Source organism: Perognathus longimembris, chromosome 4, assembly GCF_023159225.1.
Source record: "Perognathus longimembris pacificus isolate PPM17 chromosome 4, ASM2315922v1, whole genome shotgun sequence".
Taxonomy (NCBI): Eukaryota; Metazoa; Chordata; class Mammalia; order Rodentia; family Heteromyidae; genus Perognathus; species Perognathus longimembris.
Window position 1 is genome coordinate 93,747,306 of NC_063164.1, and position 14,747 is coordinate 93,762,052.

The 14,747-nt window shown below is 47.0% G+C and overlaps 2 protein-coding genes and 1 non-coding gene across 6 annotated transcripts; 2 read left to right on the plus strand and 1 right to left on the minus strand.

Moving 5' to 3' along the window:
* Positions 1-1,776: 1,776 nt before the first annotated feature.
* Positions 1,777-8,988, minus strand: Imp4 (IMP U3 small nucleolar ribonucleoprotein 4). 4 transcript variants are annotated; one of them, XM_048345694.1, is made up of 11 exons: positions 8,923-8,965; positions 8,624-8,664; positions 8,457-8,591; positions 8,244-8,352; positions 3,700-3,783; positions 3,111-3,220; positions 2,898-3,030; positions 2,662-2,816; positions 2,463-2,557; positions 2,287-2,360; positions 1,780-2,198 (listed from the first exon to the last, which is right to left on the minus strand). In XM_048345694.1, exons 3-11 carry the CDS (start codon positions 8,457-8,459, stop codon positions 2,086-2,088), a joined length of 876 nt encoding a protein of 291 aa, XP_048201651.1. In that variant the 5' UTR covers positions 8,460-8,591; positions 8,624-8,664; positions 8,923-8,965; the 3' UTR covers positions 1,780-2,085. The 4 variants fall into 4 exon arrangements, with proteins under 4 accessions (XP_048201653.1, XP_048201651.1, XP_048201652.1 ...); XM_048345695.1 differs by having other exon boundaries at positions 8,797-8,957; XM_048345692.1 differs by having other exon boundaries at positions 8,457-8,664; positions 8,923-8,988.
* A 103-nt stretch (positions 8,989-9,091) lies between these two features.
* Ccdc115 (coiled-coil domain containing 115) lies at positions 9,092-12,322 on the plus strand. Its single transcript, XM_048345697.1, has 5 exons — positions 9,092-9,325; positions 9,400-9,503; positions 9,591-9,673; positions 10,223-10,354; positions 11,621-12,322. Exons 1-5 carry the CDS (start codon positions 9,215-9,217, stop codon positions 11,731-11,733), a joined length of 543 nt encoding a protein of 180 aa, XP_048201654.1. The 5' UTR covers positions 9,092-9,214; the 3' UTR covers positions 11,734-12,322.
* A 1,500-nt stretch (positions 12,323-13,822) lies between these two features.
* Positions 13,823-13,894, plus strand: Trnae-uuc. Its single transcript has one exon. It is a non-coding gene; the product is annotated as a tRNA-Glu (tRNA).
* Positions 13,895-14,747: the final 853 nt, after the last annotated feature.

Here is a 14,747-nt window from a genome sequence, read left to right on the forward strand (position 1 = left end):
GCTCAGTACCAGCCTGGGCAGCATAGCGAGACTCTGCCTCTTAAAAGCAAAACAAAATCACCACTGACTATACACATGCCTTAGGGAAACTGGAATGGGTAGGGAGAAGTAAGGGATGTCAGCTGAGCCAGGGCTCAGCTGGCTTAAAGTGGTATGGGCAGAATGAAATCCCAAAAGTTAAAGGTCATGCAGTAGACACCTCCAAATGTTGTGTCACATCCTAATGCTGGAGCCTGTGAATAGGTCTTTGAAACTATAACTTATAATGAAATGAAGAGATCAGTCTAGATCATGATCCCAGTTATAAGCACCTTTATATGAAAAATAATAGATGTATAAAAAAACAGACTGAGATGCAAGTGATGCAGTAACACAACCACAGGAAGCTGGAGAGCAAGTAATGAGTTCCTATGCCCAACTTCCCAGCCTTGGAAAGGCACCGGAAACACATTTATCTTGGACTATGGCCTCTAGAAACTGAGAATAAACTATATCTTTTTGCTTATTCTGAGACTTGAGCTCAGGGCCTCCATGGCTGGCCCTCTATCACTTAAGCCAGGGCTACAGTTTGGCATTTTTGCTAGTTAATTTGAAATCATTTTGGGGGGGGGGGGGACTTTCCTGTCTGGGCTGGCTTCAAACCATGATCCTTAAATCTCAGCCTCCAGTAGCTAGGATTTTATGTGTGAGCAGATAAAACTTTTAAACACATGATCTATAGTAATATGTTATAGCAACCACAGAAGTAACACAGGACATTACATGATTCTGTTTTGTAATTTCCAAATTCACTCATTAAAATGTTTTAATGGTATAATTCTTCATGGATAAAACAAAGCTGTGGCAAGGTAGCAGAGGCCCTATAGCAAGAATTGGTTTCACTTGTGGGTCTAAGTTGGGCCCCTGCCCCCTTTTCAAGTCCTCTCTCAATGGGCCTCAGGATCTTTGCACAAGCCTCCAGATGATCTCTGCTACCGTACACCATCATTCAGTTTTAGGATAATATGCAGACCTGTTCTGCTTCTATCATCTCACAGGTCTTCCTTCATATCTGTGTGGTGGATTTCTTGTTTTTTGGTTTTTTTTTTTTTTTGCCAGTCCTGGGCCTTGGACTCAGGGCCTGAGCACTGTCCTTGGCTTCTTTTTGCTCAAGGCTAGCACTCTGCCACTTGAGCCACAGTGCCACTTCTGGCCATTTTCTGTATATGTGGTGCTGGGGAATCGAACCGAGGGCTTCATGTATACGAGGCAAGCGCTCTTGCCACTAGGCCATATCCCCAGCCCTGTGTGGTGGATTTCTTATGACTGCTGCCCTCAGAAAACTTGAGTGCATTCTTCATCTTCACAGCTACTCACATAAAACCAAGACATTTACTGGGGGTATGGACACAGGGAATAAGCTGGGAGCAGCTGGGGAAGAGAGCCTGCCTTCTTCAGTTGCATTAGCTCTCCCCATCTAATGTGGATAACCTACAAAGATGGGAGGGCTAGAAAAAAGCATGGTGGATGGCACAATGCTGTCAGTTCTTTCTAGTCAAAGAAGAGGTGTACTTGCTTGTCTCAGACAGGGGAAGAATGCTGTTGTACATTAACATGAGCTCCTCCATGTAAGCTAACTCACATGAAGTTGGCATGGAGATGGTGACACAGCCACTACTATATTATCCGTATCCACCCCAATGAATGCTTACAATAATGCAGGGATCCCAAGGACAAATCCACACGCAATCTTCCAATGGGCATAATGATTTTTCTGTTTTATTTTGAGATAAATCTCACTTGTAACCCGGACTGGTCTGGAACTCATCATTTGATTCTACTGCCTCAGCTTTCAGAGTGCTGGGATTAAACGTGTTTATTATGCTAGGTTCAGAATTGATAGGCCTGAGCATGACCTATAGACATCAGGCTCCCCAGCCAAGGAGATTCCATGGTTTGGCCTGACGGACCCTTCTGACTGGTCAGAGACAGGCAGGTGACAGGACTAATTCACATTCCTCTGATCTCCAACTTGGGTCCAGTGGGCCTGTGACAATGCCCTGAAACTCTCAATTTTCAAGTCCAAATCTTGATTGGCCAATGGGCTCACTCAGTGCTCAGGAAGACCCTCTTGCGTGCTGTGTTGGTATATGGGTGCCAGCGCCATTCCACGTCTGCCATGGCCTCTTGCTCCAGTGTGCCCAGGCGGATCATGTATACTAGGAAGAGGGAACAGGGCATCATCATCCACACAGCAGCCCCCCTTCCTATAACTTCCACAGAGGTAGGATCAAACTCCAAACTCACGCTTTAGCTCAAAGCGAGGCCCAACTTCAGTCAGCTCCACATTTCGGTGGTCCTTCTTCTTGTAGATATGGTGCCTGGGAAGAGGCAGGGTTGTGGGCTGGGAGCAGCTGAGTTAGCCACAGAAATACAAGAGACACAAATGTCATGATGACATACCAGGCCAAATCCAGACCTACCGGAATGAGATGTAGTCATCCTGGTTTGCAAAAGTTATAACTCGATGGCTATCATCTTTAGGTACAGGAAACAGGTACCGGAGGATGTCAGAGACCTGGTATGAGAGTAGCAGATGCAAGGCCTGCCCTCCAGTGTTCTTTCCCTTCCCTTGACCTTCCCCGCCCCCCCACCCCCCCCACACCCCCTCCCAAGACTTACCCGCTTTCCTAACCGGGAGGTAAAACCGTGTGTGATGAGGTGAGGCTTAGCTTCTGACATGGTGCCCAGATCGGGGATATCATGTCGCATGACCACATTGCACAGTGTGAAATAAGCAGTAGGGCCAAAGGGCAGGTGGCTGACAATAAGTCCCACTGTGGGAGCCAGGAAGGTCTGTCAGAGAACCCATCTACCTCTGACCATCTCCAGTCCCTTTTCCCTTCCACCAGACTCACCAGGTGTGCCTCGATGCTCATGGACAACCAAGAGGTCAGTGACCCCATTGGCTTTGCAGGCTCGGACCAGTGCCCCCACTTCATGTCGGCCTCGGTTCATACGTTGGGCACCAGGAAACACCAGCTTCAATTCCTACACATGGACCATAGTGTCCCATCAGGATTTTAGTCACTGGTCTTAGGCAGCTACCCCCACTCCATGCCCACTGGTACCTTTGCAAACATTTTCAGGCGAGAACTGGGGTCTCGAGAAGTAGTGATCATGATTTTGGGATCTTCAACTCCGGCCCACCGATACTCATCATCAACATGGCTGGTCACACCTGTCAAGAACATGAGAGGCAAGAACACACCATTATCTTGGGGTGAAAATGCTAACTTGAGGACAACAGAATATGTCTGACAAATGTACTACATCCATGGTGGCCAAGGGGTAACCACTAGCCCACTGAACACGAATCATAGGTACAACTAAGGAATAGCATTTTCTATTTTTAAGCTTAATCCACTAGGATCAGAAGTTAAGACTCTGCCCTGCCCTGGTAGACATTCCACTGATAAAGATAATAAAAGAAGAAAAGGAGAATAAGGAAATGCCACTATGTTGTGTAATTCTGGGGACACTCAGTACAAGCTCCTATGCTGCCATCTACACAGACATTAGGGCATGTGGGGACAGTTGGAGGAGCTGCTGTGGACACTTTCCTCAAGTGGAACAGAGCCTGGCACCCTGAGAAAGACATGAAGATGAATGAGCAGAGAAGCCACCTCAATGTTAGGGATGGCTACATGGTATAGTTACCTTCACCACCAGCATCATCAAATTCCAAGGACCTTTGTAGGGCCAGGGCCTCTCGGCGTAACTCAGTGGGAATCAGCCGATTTTCTGTAGGCAAAAAGACAGAGGAGGTAAGTGAGATATAAAGCAAAGAGTTTTTAATTTATATAACATTCTGTGGCTTAACAAATTCAATGGAAAGATACATCCTTTCTGATAAGAGGATTATTGAGAGTTAAAGAGTAGTGACATACCAGTTTGGTTTGGGGGTTGGTTTTTTTTTGGAGATACTCCTGCTTCAGCCTCTAAGTGTTAAAATTCGAAGTGTGTACCACCTTACTCGACTACCCATCGTTATAGACTTCGTTTTCTAAAAATTGTTTTTAAGTCACAAGTATGTCTTACCTTTATGGCTAGACAGAAACTTTTTTTTTTTTTTTTTTTTTGGCCAGTCCTGGGCCTTGGACTCAGGGCCTGGGCACTGTCCCTGGCTTCTTCCCGCTCAAGGCTAGCACTCTGCCACTTGAGCCACAGCGCCGCTTCTGGCCGTTTTCTGTATATGTGGTGCTGGGGAATCGAACCTAGGGCCTCGTGTATCCGAGGCAGGCACTCTTGCCACTAGGCTATATCCCCAGCCCCTAGACAGAAACTTTTACTGCTTGCCTAGCATCTGTGAAGCTTTGGGTTTGAGATATAGCAGCACAAAGTTTTTCCTTTCTGGGGCTGGGGATATGGCCTAGTGGCAAGAGTGCCTGCCTCGTATACATGAGGCTCTGGGTTCAATTCCCCAGCACCACATACACAGGAAATGGCCAGAAGTGGCGCTGTAGCTCAAGTGGCAGAGTGCTAGTCTTGAGCAAAAAGAAGCCAGGGACAGTGCTCAGGCCCTGAGTCCAAGGCCCAGGACTGGCCCCCAAAAAAGTTTTTCCTTTCTTTTCTTTTAAAGAAACATAGCCTGAGCTGGGTGCTGGTGGCTCACGCCTGTAATCCTAGCTACTCAGGAGGCTGAGATCTGAGGATCATGGTTCAAAGCCAGCCCAGGCAAAGTCCCCATGAGACTCTGATTTTCAATAAACTACTCAGGAAAGTCAGCAGAGGTCTTGTGGCTCAAGTGGTAGAGTGCTAGCCTTGAGCACAAAAAGGCTCAGGGACAGCAACCAGGCCCTAAGTTCAAACCCTAGGACAAAACAAAAACAAAACAAAAACCAATAGATTTCTCTGTTTATCTAAATAATTTTCAGAAGTAAAAATGGCCCACAAAACCAAGTGCCAGTAGCTTATGCCTGTAATCCTAGCTACCTTAGGAGATGAGATATAAGGATCATGGTTTGAAGCCAGTTAGGGCAGGACAATGTGATTCTGCAGCAGAAAACCTCAGGGACCACACCCAGTCCCTGAATTTAAGCTCCATTTCTGGCACATGCACACACACACAGAATGGCTAATAAACACAGAAAGAAATGTCCAACACCTCTGGCCATAAAGGAAATGCAAACCAAAACAACACTGAGATTCCATCTCACCTCAGGCAGATTGGCCACCATAAAGAGGCATAACAACAAATAAGGTGGTTTGGAGATTTTTTTAAAAACTGAACGTACTACTCTATCATCTATCTAGAATACTACAAGTCAGGATACAATAAAGGAACATGCACGTCCATGCTCATGGCTGCACTATTCACAATAGCCAAGTTACAGAAATAGCCCAGATAGCCTACAATGGATAAATGGATTAAGAAAATGTGGAAGCCAAGCGCCAGTGGCTCAGGCCTGAAATCCTAGCTACTCAGAAGGCTGAAATCTGAAGATTATGGTTCAAAGCTAGCCCATGCAGGAAAGTCCGTGCGACTCTTGGAAGTGGTGCTGTGGCTCAAGGACAGTGCCCAGGCCCAGAGTTCAAGCCCCAGGATGCCCTCCCCCCCAAAAAATCAGTTTTACTCATTTATCAGAAAGAATTAAGTCATATGCAAGAAAATGTATAGACCTAGAAAAAAATGTGAAGTCGGGCTCAGAGAAAAAGGCATGGGTTTTCTCTCACATGTAGAAGTTCGATCTAAATTATAAGTGTATTTCATATATGTTATGAAGGCTATACACGTACACAAAGAAATTGATTTAAGGATAGTATACTCCAAGGAGGATTCCAATGTTATAACTCCTCTAAACAACAAATAGTTCAACAAAATCAACACCAGGGAGCTGAAACAGCTTTGTGTGTGGAGTATATGCGCACAGGGGGACACAGACATATTAGAGGAAAGGCCAGTGGAGGAAATCATTATATCCAATGTACATTATGTAATTAAGTTGAGCTATGTAGCTTGAGGGTATAGATGGATTTAGGAAAGATGAAATTTCGAGAATAATGGAATTGATAAAGATGCATTTAGGGACTGGGAATGTGGCTTAGAGGTAGAATGCTTGCCTAGTATGCATGAAGCCCTTGGTTCAATTCCTCAGCACCACACAGAAAAAGCCAGAAGTGGTGCTGTGGCTCAAATGGTAGAGTGCTTGCCTTGAGCAAAAAGAAGCCAGGGACAGTGCTCAGGCCCTGAGCTCTTCAAGCCCCAGGACTGGCAAAAAAAAAGAAAAAGAAAAAAAGAGATGCATTTAAACTTACCTGACTTGTTGAATTAAGACTCTTAAAACTACTTACACCCACTTAAAAGCAACTACTTAAAAACAAAAACCTGACTGCTCTGTAAGTAGGAAAACAGAACAGTTACCTGAGGCTCTTAAATGGGAAAGTTGCTGCTCAAGATGCACCAAATAATATGAGGTGCACAGCCTCAGCTGGCTGTGAGTCAGAGGTTTCCTCTGTAGACTAAAAGTGGGTAATAAGGGGTTGGGAATGTGGCCTAGTGGTAGAGTGCTTGCCTCGTATACATGAAGCCCTGGGTTCGATTCCCCAGCACCACATATATAGAAAACGGCCAGAAGTGGTGCTGTGGCTCAAGTGGCTGAGTGCTAGCCTTGAGCAAAAAAGAAGCCAGGGACAGTGCTCAGGCCCTGAGTTCAAGGCCCAGGACTGGCAAAAAAAACAAAACAACAAAAGTGGGTAATAAGAAGGGCTGGGCTGTGGTATGCCTATTCTGGAGTAAAGACCTCAACCTAAGCAGTCTCATTAGTCTGCCATGCTCTCTATGCATGTTCTAGAGCAATCAGTACTCTTCCTAACTACCAAAGCCATGGTTTCCATGAGTCCATAGTTGGTCCCACTACTGAAGAAAAAACATAAATGCCCCCTTAGTAGAGACTGATACACTGCATAGAGTTCATGTACTGAGGATACTTGATTCAAATGATTTTTAAGACACCACCAATGAAGCACATCCCCCTCCCCACAGAAAAACAAATTGCAAAAAGAATACATGCTATCTACTACAGCCTTTAGAACTGAAATTCAAACCATTATGATTTAGAGATGCAAAGGGGTGTAATGTAAGCACGAAAAATGGCAAACAACTCATTAAAACGTTGGGTTCGATTCCTCAGTACCACATAAGGTGGGGGGGGACAGGATACACACACACATACATACTAAACATAGAGGAGGCTAATGTAAGTTGGAGAAAGCATTCCTGAATTTCAAGGTATTGGTCGTTTTTCCATTCTCAAGATAGAAGGATGAGTCACAGGTGCTTAGCAAACCTTTTAACTCAAAGACGGTTACATATAATATATGTACTTATAGAATGTACAGTTGGTAACCTCAAAGTGAATTTTACCAAAGGTACTGGGTAAATATGCAATCAGCTAAGAGACAAAGTTACACATTCAGAAGAGGCAATATAGCACTTCCAATCATGTTGTGTAACACAGGATTTTTCTCAACATTGCCAATGGAAGGTTGGAGAAAAAAACAACAAAATTAGGACGCCTTTCTCAAAACAAAATAAGCGATACAAAGAATTTAAGTTTAAAAATGCAAGTGAATCATTACAGTGATCATACACAAAGTGGGGTACCTAGGACAGTGAAGAATTATGCACAGAGTAAACAAATTTTGCAAGCAGACTATAATACTTGGAGACTGGAGCAATAATACCATCATATAGAAGGAGCATTCAAAACCTAGCAGGAAGTCCTAATAGGCAAAGAATTACTGAAAAGATGGTTGACTATACAAACACATTCTGATTCAATGAATTTCGTTTATTTACGCATGCTGGTCGTGGGCCTTAGCACTATCCCTGACGTTCTGAGCCACAGCTCCACTTCCGGGTTTTTTTCTGGTTAACTGGTGGTCTCACCGACTTTCCTTCTGGGCTGGCTTTGAATTGTGATTCTCGTATCTGAGTCTCCTGAGTAGGTAGGATTACAGGCGTGAGACACCAGTGCCCAGCTGCCTTGAGGTTTGGACCTCTCTATCACTTGAACCACAACTCCCAATTCCTGCTTTTTGGTTAGACATCAAATCAAGGACGGATCTGCCTGGGCCGGCTTTGAACCACAATCCTCCGTTCTCGGCCTCCTGAATAGCTAGGAATGCGGACGACCGGCTCACCGCACGTCCCGCCGCGTTATTTCGCCGCCTACGACGACTTTCGCGCTTCCCGGCCGTACCTTCGAGCGCGCGCCGCACTTTCTCCTTTTTTTCCTGGGCGGTTCGCTGCGCCTCCTCGCGCGCCTTCCGGTACAGGTACTCCCGACGCAGGCGGGCCTCGCGGCGCAGCTGCAAAACAGGCCGATAGCTGCCCGCCCCAGAGCCCCCGGGCCCCGACTCCAGCCCCGCACGGGGCACCCCAACCCGAGATCAGAAGCACGAGCCCTCCCTACCATCTCTCCTTCCAAAGCGCTGCCAGCTTCCACGTGGTCCGAGGCGACCTGTGGGCGAAGTGTGCGCCGCCGAGCGCTCACTTCCGCCCTTAATCAAGAGGGCCGCTGAAGGCTTCACTGGCGTCTACGGCGGCCCTGCTGGCCCGACGTTAAGATGGCAAACGGACGTAGGCGTGGTCGTGTGGTGGGTCGTGGCCGCGTGTGCCGGCTGAAACGAATAGAAAACGACGCTCGCCATTAATAAGGATGTCTGCCGCGGCTTCACTACAGACTATCCGAGTTTGGGAAGTCCAATTAAGATGAGCTGCCAGAACAGCCGTAAGTACGGCTCCGTCGTTACCTCTTGCCCCTCAGAAAGTAAACGTAAAGCCGCTGTTCCCCAATCAAAATGCCTGCCACACAGCTGCGCCTTCCTCCAACGCTACCGCGGCAAGACCGGCTGCCTCTCAGAACGACTAGGGGTTACCTGGATCCCCTGCACGCAGCCAGTCCGACCGGTCCTCTCTAGGCGACGTCTCCGTGCCGACCCGCGCAGCCTGGCGGTTGGTGCTCACCCGACTCCCTAGAAACGGTTGACGTCTGGCCAACCCTGAGAGCGCCTCTTGGAGGCGGGGCCTCCTTTGGAAACGCCTCTTGGAGGCGGGTATCGGGTTCCCATTGGTCTTCATGCCGGTGATCTGGGCGGTGATTGGGCAGCTGAAACGAGGTGGGTTCGAGACGGAGATCTCGCCAGCAGGAGAAGCCAGAGCGGCTGCCAGATGGCCGCCTCGGGTCTGCGGGCGGAGCTAGACTCGGTGTTTTTGCAGCTGCTCGGAGACCTGGAGGAGCTGGAAGCGAAACGGACGGCGCTGAACGCCCGGGTGGAGGAGGTGGGCACCGGGTGAGGGCGGGCGGACGCCCGGACGCAAGCTGAATCTCATCCTGAAATTTTCCCCTTCCGCAGGGCTGGCTCTCGCTCGCCAAAGCCCGCTACGCCATGGGCGCCAAGTCGGTGGGGCCTCTGCAGTTCGCCTCCCGCATGGAGCCCCAGGTCTGCGTGCGTGCCAGGTGAGCGGGCTCCGCTGCCAGGGCGGGCCGGCCGGCAGCGACCTGGCCCGGGCAGTGACAGGACCGCCTTTCTTCCCCGTGCTTTAGCGAGGCCCAAGACGGACTCCAGACGTTCCGAGTGGTCAGAGCGGACACTCAGACCCCAGAGGAGGTGGGACCCCGCGAAGTAGGTGAGTTCCCAGTACGTTCTCCTGTCGGGGCCCCTCCCAGAGCCCAAAGAAAACACACACCACGACTGAAATGGTTTTATTCAGGCCGTTGCGATAGAAAACCGTTAAGCTGAAGATAAAAATATCTTGATAGATTGGGTTTGCTCTAGAGAAGGTGGATTGCTTTACAGTGGGATGGTTTTCCAATTTCCGCTGAAGACAAATGTACATCTCTTGTCCAGCCATTTGAAGGAATAAACTTGTTCTGCCAGTTAGTCTTTCCTAAGACAAAGAATGGATAGTTGGAGCACCTGTGTCAGTTCTTTTCAGTATGCTCAGACAGTATTGGCAAGATCAGTGTTATGGTAATCATGAGGAAGAGTGTCATCCAAATAACAAATGAAAAGGTGGTGCTATTTCCGTGAACACAACAAGGTTTGGGGCGGAGGGAGGGGGGATTGTCTACCTTTCAGTGTTTTTTTTCAGCATCAAGAGCTCAGAATAAGCTCAACATTGCTACCAAGATAGTGAAGATGGAGTAGTAAGGCTCCTGTAACTTTCTCCCCACAGCTCTACGTAGACGCAAAGGCCCTGCCAAGACCCCAGAACCAGAGTCCTCTGCAATTCCACAGGATCCCCTAAACTGGTTTGGAATCCTGGTTCCACACAGTCTTAGGCAGGCCCAAGCAAGCTTCCGAGATGGTGAGTGAACCCTGCCAGTTGGTCCTGTGTGCCTGCACTGAATTCCAGCTCTCTGTCCACAAGGAACACTTGACAACTAATTCACCTTAGAGGTTTGCAGATTTTCTTCATTGCAAACGTTTGTTGCACACCTGCTGCCTTTTCTAACATTTCCTGGCAGCATTTTAGGTTCCCGCTAGCTGAGGGATACAGTATGGAACAGAAGGACCAATATCCTCCATGGAATGTTTATTTTGTGAGGGGGAAGAAGGCAATGTGAAAATAACTAGGTTTTTCATACAGTACTAAGCAATGTAAACCATGAAAAACAAAACAAAATAGTAACAGGATGGAGTAGGATAGGTGTGGGTGGGGGAAACCGCTGAATGAAGAGCAGTCAAGGAAAGTCTCCAAGGGCCTGTATGAAGAACTTTATGGATGATGTGGGGAACAGTGTTGTAGGCAGAGGGATTAGCCAGTACAAAAATCCCTGAGGGGAGATGTATCCGGTTCATTGGAGGAAAAGAAGGGAGGAGGCCAGTATAGTGAAGTCAGTGCAGTGGGAATAAATACTGAGGCACAGGGAAGGATTGCTAGATCTGGGTGATGTGGGCCCAGTGAGGACTCTGATAACCGCAAAGTAACTCTTAAGCAAAGGATTGGACTGCTCAGTTGGGAAATTTGGAATCAGGTGTGGCGAGAAGCCAGGTGTGAGATGCCAGTAGAGGCAGTGGAGGTAAGAACTTGTGCATATCTTAAGAGCAGAAGTCCCAGCACTTGCTAGTTGTTCACTTGTAAGAATAAGGGAAGAAAATGAGTCTAGAAGAGCTCATGGGCTCTACCCAGGCCCTGGGGAAATAGAACTGCAGGTTCTTTGGGCAGGTTTGCAGGACAGCAACTGAGGGGAAGAAGGGAGGTGGGTGGGTGTCAGGTACAGTGTCTGGGTGTCTGGGTACACGATTCTGGAGTTGGGAGAGACCTGGGATAGAGAGACATTTGGGAGTCCACTGCAGACAGTGATGGTATTTAAATCCCAATTTAAAACAGATGAAAGGTTAAAGCTGAAATAGGATGGTTAAAGCAGAGGGTCTGAGAGTGTGGAGGAGCGGTATGGGAGAGGAATAGTACCCACAGGACAGAATCCCAGAGGAAAAAATGTTTCCTAAAAGGAACTATTAGTAGGAGGCTGAAGATTGAAAACTGCCTGCTAGTCTGTGATATAGAGGAATAGATGGCAAAGATGTGTTATTTCTCTCTCCTGTGGTGACATTCTTTCTTTCTGCCCAGGCCTGCAGCTGGCTGCAGAAATAGCCAGCCTCCAGACTCGAATCAACTGGGGTCGAAGCCAGCTCAGGGAGCTCCAGGAGGAAATCAAGCGGCTTGAGCCTGGGGCTGCCTGACTGTCCAGAGCAGGGCACAGCTGTTCTTGGATGTGGCTCCATATATCAGGCTTCCTATCCTTTCCTGTGCCTCTTCTCTGCCTGATGTTTCCTCCTTAAAAGACCTTGTTCTGCATGTTTCTGGCTATGTGAGGTGTAAATTTTGAAGAGGCAAACTGGAGAAAACTGAAAGCCAGTTTTGTGAAACCTCTTCTATGCCCATGTTCTCAAGAGGAGACGCACCCCCCACCCCACCTCTGACAGTAGCTAACAGGTACATGGTGATTCATGTTAGGGAACAATTGAAAAATTCATGTCAAGTGTGATCTTGTTCCTAGATGACGAAACATTGTTGAAACAATGGCAGAGCAAGACAACTGGTACAGATCATCCATGGATGGAAGAAAAGGTCATGCATAGTTGATAGATTAAGCCAGTATGGTTTAAGTCAATAACAAGAAGAACACCTAGTTGAGTATGACAGTGCATGCCTGTAGTCCCAGCTATGTTGAGGCTGAGGCAGAAGGACTTAAGAGGGAAAAGAAGGTTATGGGGGAACCCTTCAGCACTCTAGTTGGAGATGAGCCTGGGCAACCAAGACTGTCTTAAATCCAAAACAAAAATTCTGAGCAGATGGGCAGTGCTTGGCAGGAAGTAAAGAATCTGACCTGTATTTTCCAAGGAATTCATAGCATTGGAAGAAACTTTCCAGGTTTCCAGTCCTGCCTTTATCTAACCAGGAGTTCAATACTTTGTCTCCATTTGTGAAAGGACCAGTTATACATCCTGTTCTGGGAATCCTGACTTTGCCTCACTTTTCTATTGTGTTCTTTGCTTTTTTCTTTTTTTAAAAGCAATTTCTAGGAGCTCTGTCTGGTTGAATATTTTAATCTTTTGTTTATGAGAGGAATATTTGTTAATTTCATTTTTTCACTGTTCTTAAAATAAAACATTACATCAAGATGCACAGGATAATTGAATAGTTAATAAAATGAAAGACATAGTGACAACCATAAGCTTTTGTGTTTTAAAAATCAATCTGAGGGCTGGGAATATGGCCTAGTGGTAGAGTGCTTGCCTCGCTCGTATACATGAAGCCCTGGGTTCGATTCCCAAGCACCACATATATAGAAAACGGCCAGAAGTGGCACTGTAGCTCAAGTGGCAGAGTGCTAGCCTTGAGCAAAAAAAATGCCAGGGACAGTGCTCAGGCCCTGAGTTCAAGGCCCAGGACTGGCAAAAAAAAAAATCAATCTGAAAAGAATAGTTGAGGTTATCAGCTGTTCCATGATTTTAAGGTTTGGGATTAATGCAATAACAAAGGAATTCTCCAGTGTTTCCCCTGTGAGCCTCTGTAGTTTCTGTTGAAGTATGGTTTAAGTTCCCCACCCACCCTTTCTATACTATGTGGGCACTAACCATGTAGAAAAATCTACCTTACTCCATCCTCATCTGTCATCTTTTGCATAGTATAAATTCTTGATTTTGTAACCTGCATTGTTTCACTGGTTTTAATATGCTGGCAGCACACATTTTAATTCTTTAGACCTTTAACTTTTAGGAAAGATTTGTCATTGTGCTGGGTAGACAGGGGAAGATGAGCCCTTTTTTTTTTTTTTTTTGGAGGAGGAGGAATGGTCTTTTTAGCTGTAGTAGTAGCCTAAAGGAAAAGAAGCCTCTGTACCAGAGGAAAATGGCATACCCCTGACTACTTTGTACCATCAGATTAAGTTTCTTAAAATCTTGTTATCAACAAAAGAAATCTTGAAGCCTATGCTTTGACATAAACTTCCTGGGGGAAGAGAGACTGGCAGTCCATGCAGGGCACAGGCGTAGTGCCACGCTTTCTCTGTTAGGAGGGTTGGTGAAAACAAAATACATTCAGCAGAACCCTCCCTGTTCTGACTTCTGCCGGGAGGAGGAGATTCCAGACTGCGGAAGAACTTGAGCTCCTAGTATAGGGCCGACTGTTAGGCACCGCGCAGGCACAGCCAGTCAGGACAGTCTTACCAGAGCAGGGCGGGCTTTTGCTGCGTAGGAGTTTTGCTGACGTAAGTGACGTACGTGTACAAATACACCAACAAGTCACTAGCGGCCGCTTCCAAGCAGTTCCCATATGGTCTAGCGGTTAGGATTCCTGGTTTTCACCCAGGCGGCCCGGGTTCGACTCCCGGTATGGGAAGTTGTTGTTTTAAACGCTGCAACACAAAATGAGAATTTATTGTCAGTTTGAATTCGAGAACTCAAGGCTCGGTTAACCTAGCCTCTTCGTTCTTCTGTATTTTCATAGAAGTGGCTCTTAGATGTAAATATATATGGAAATATTAATTTATTTTTTTTTTGGTCAATCTCCGCTGTGGCCCACAGGCTCCTACCACCGGCCCCTTCCCGTCCTTTTCCTCTGAAATAGGATGATGAAGTCGGGGAGAAGCCAGGAGGTGGGGGAGAGACACCTGGGCTGGAAATAGAAGAGTCGAGTGGGAACGAGAGGAACTTGGGTAGCGGAGAAGCGGAGGGGTGGGTCGAGAGAAAAGGGCCTGAGACTGAGCGGTTTGCACCTCCCTGCACCTCCCTGGACAGAGCTGCTGGTGTGGTGCTGAGGCCTGCAGGGCTTTGGGAGTTTTGCAGGACAATGGTCCAGGTGCCTTTGTATTGGGGTGAGGGGCAGGGTGGAGTGGAGGCCTGTGGTCGTCACTCTTCTCTCAAACTTCTACTTTTTATGTTTGTTTTGAGACAGACTCACACTATGTAGCCCAGGCTGGCCCTGAACTCAAGATCCTCTTGACTTTCCGTTTATTTTTTATTGTAAAGGTGATGTACAGAGGGGTTACATTTACATAAGTCTGGTAATGAGTACATTTCCTTTTTAACAGTGTCATCTCACTCAGTCTCTCCCCGTTTTTCTTCACTCCACTTCCCTCCCACAAAGTTATATAGCTCATTTCCAACATAGTGTCTAGTGGGTTTCACTGCTGAATTGGTTCACCCTTTGTCCCACTGTTTCTGTGCTTCCCCTTCTCAAATCAGATAAACTT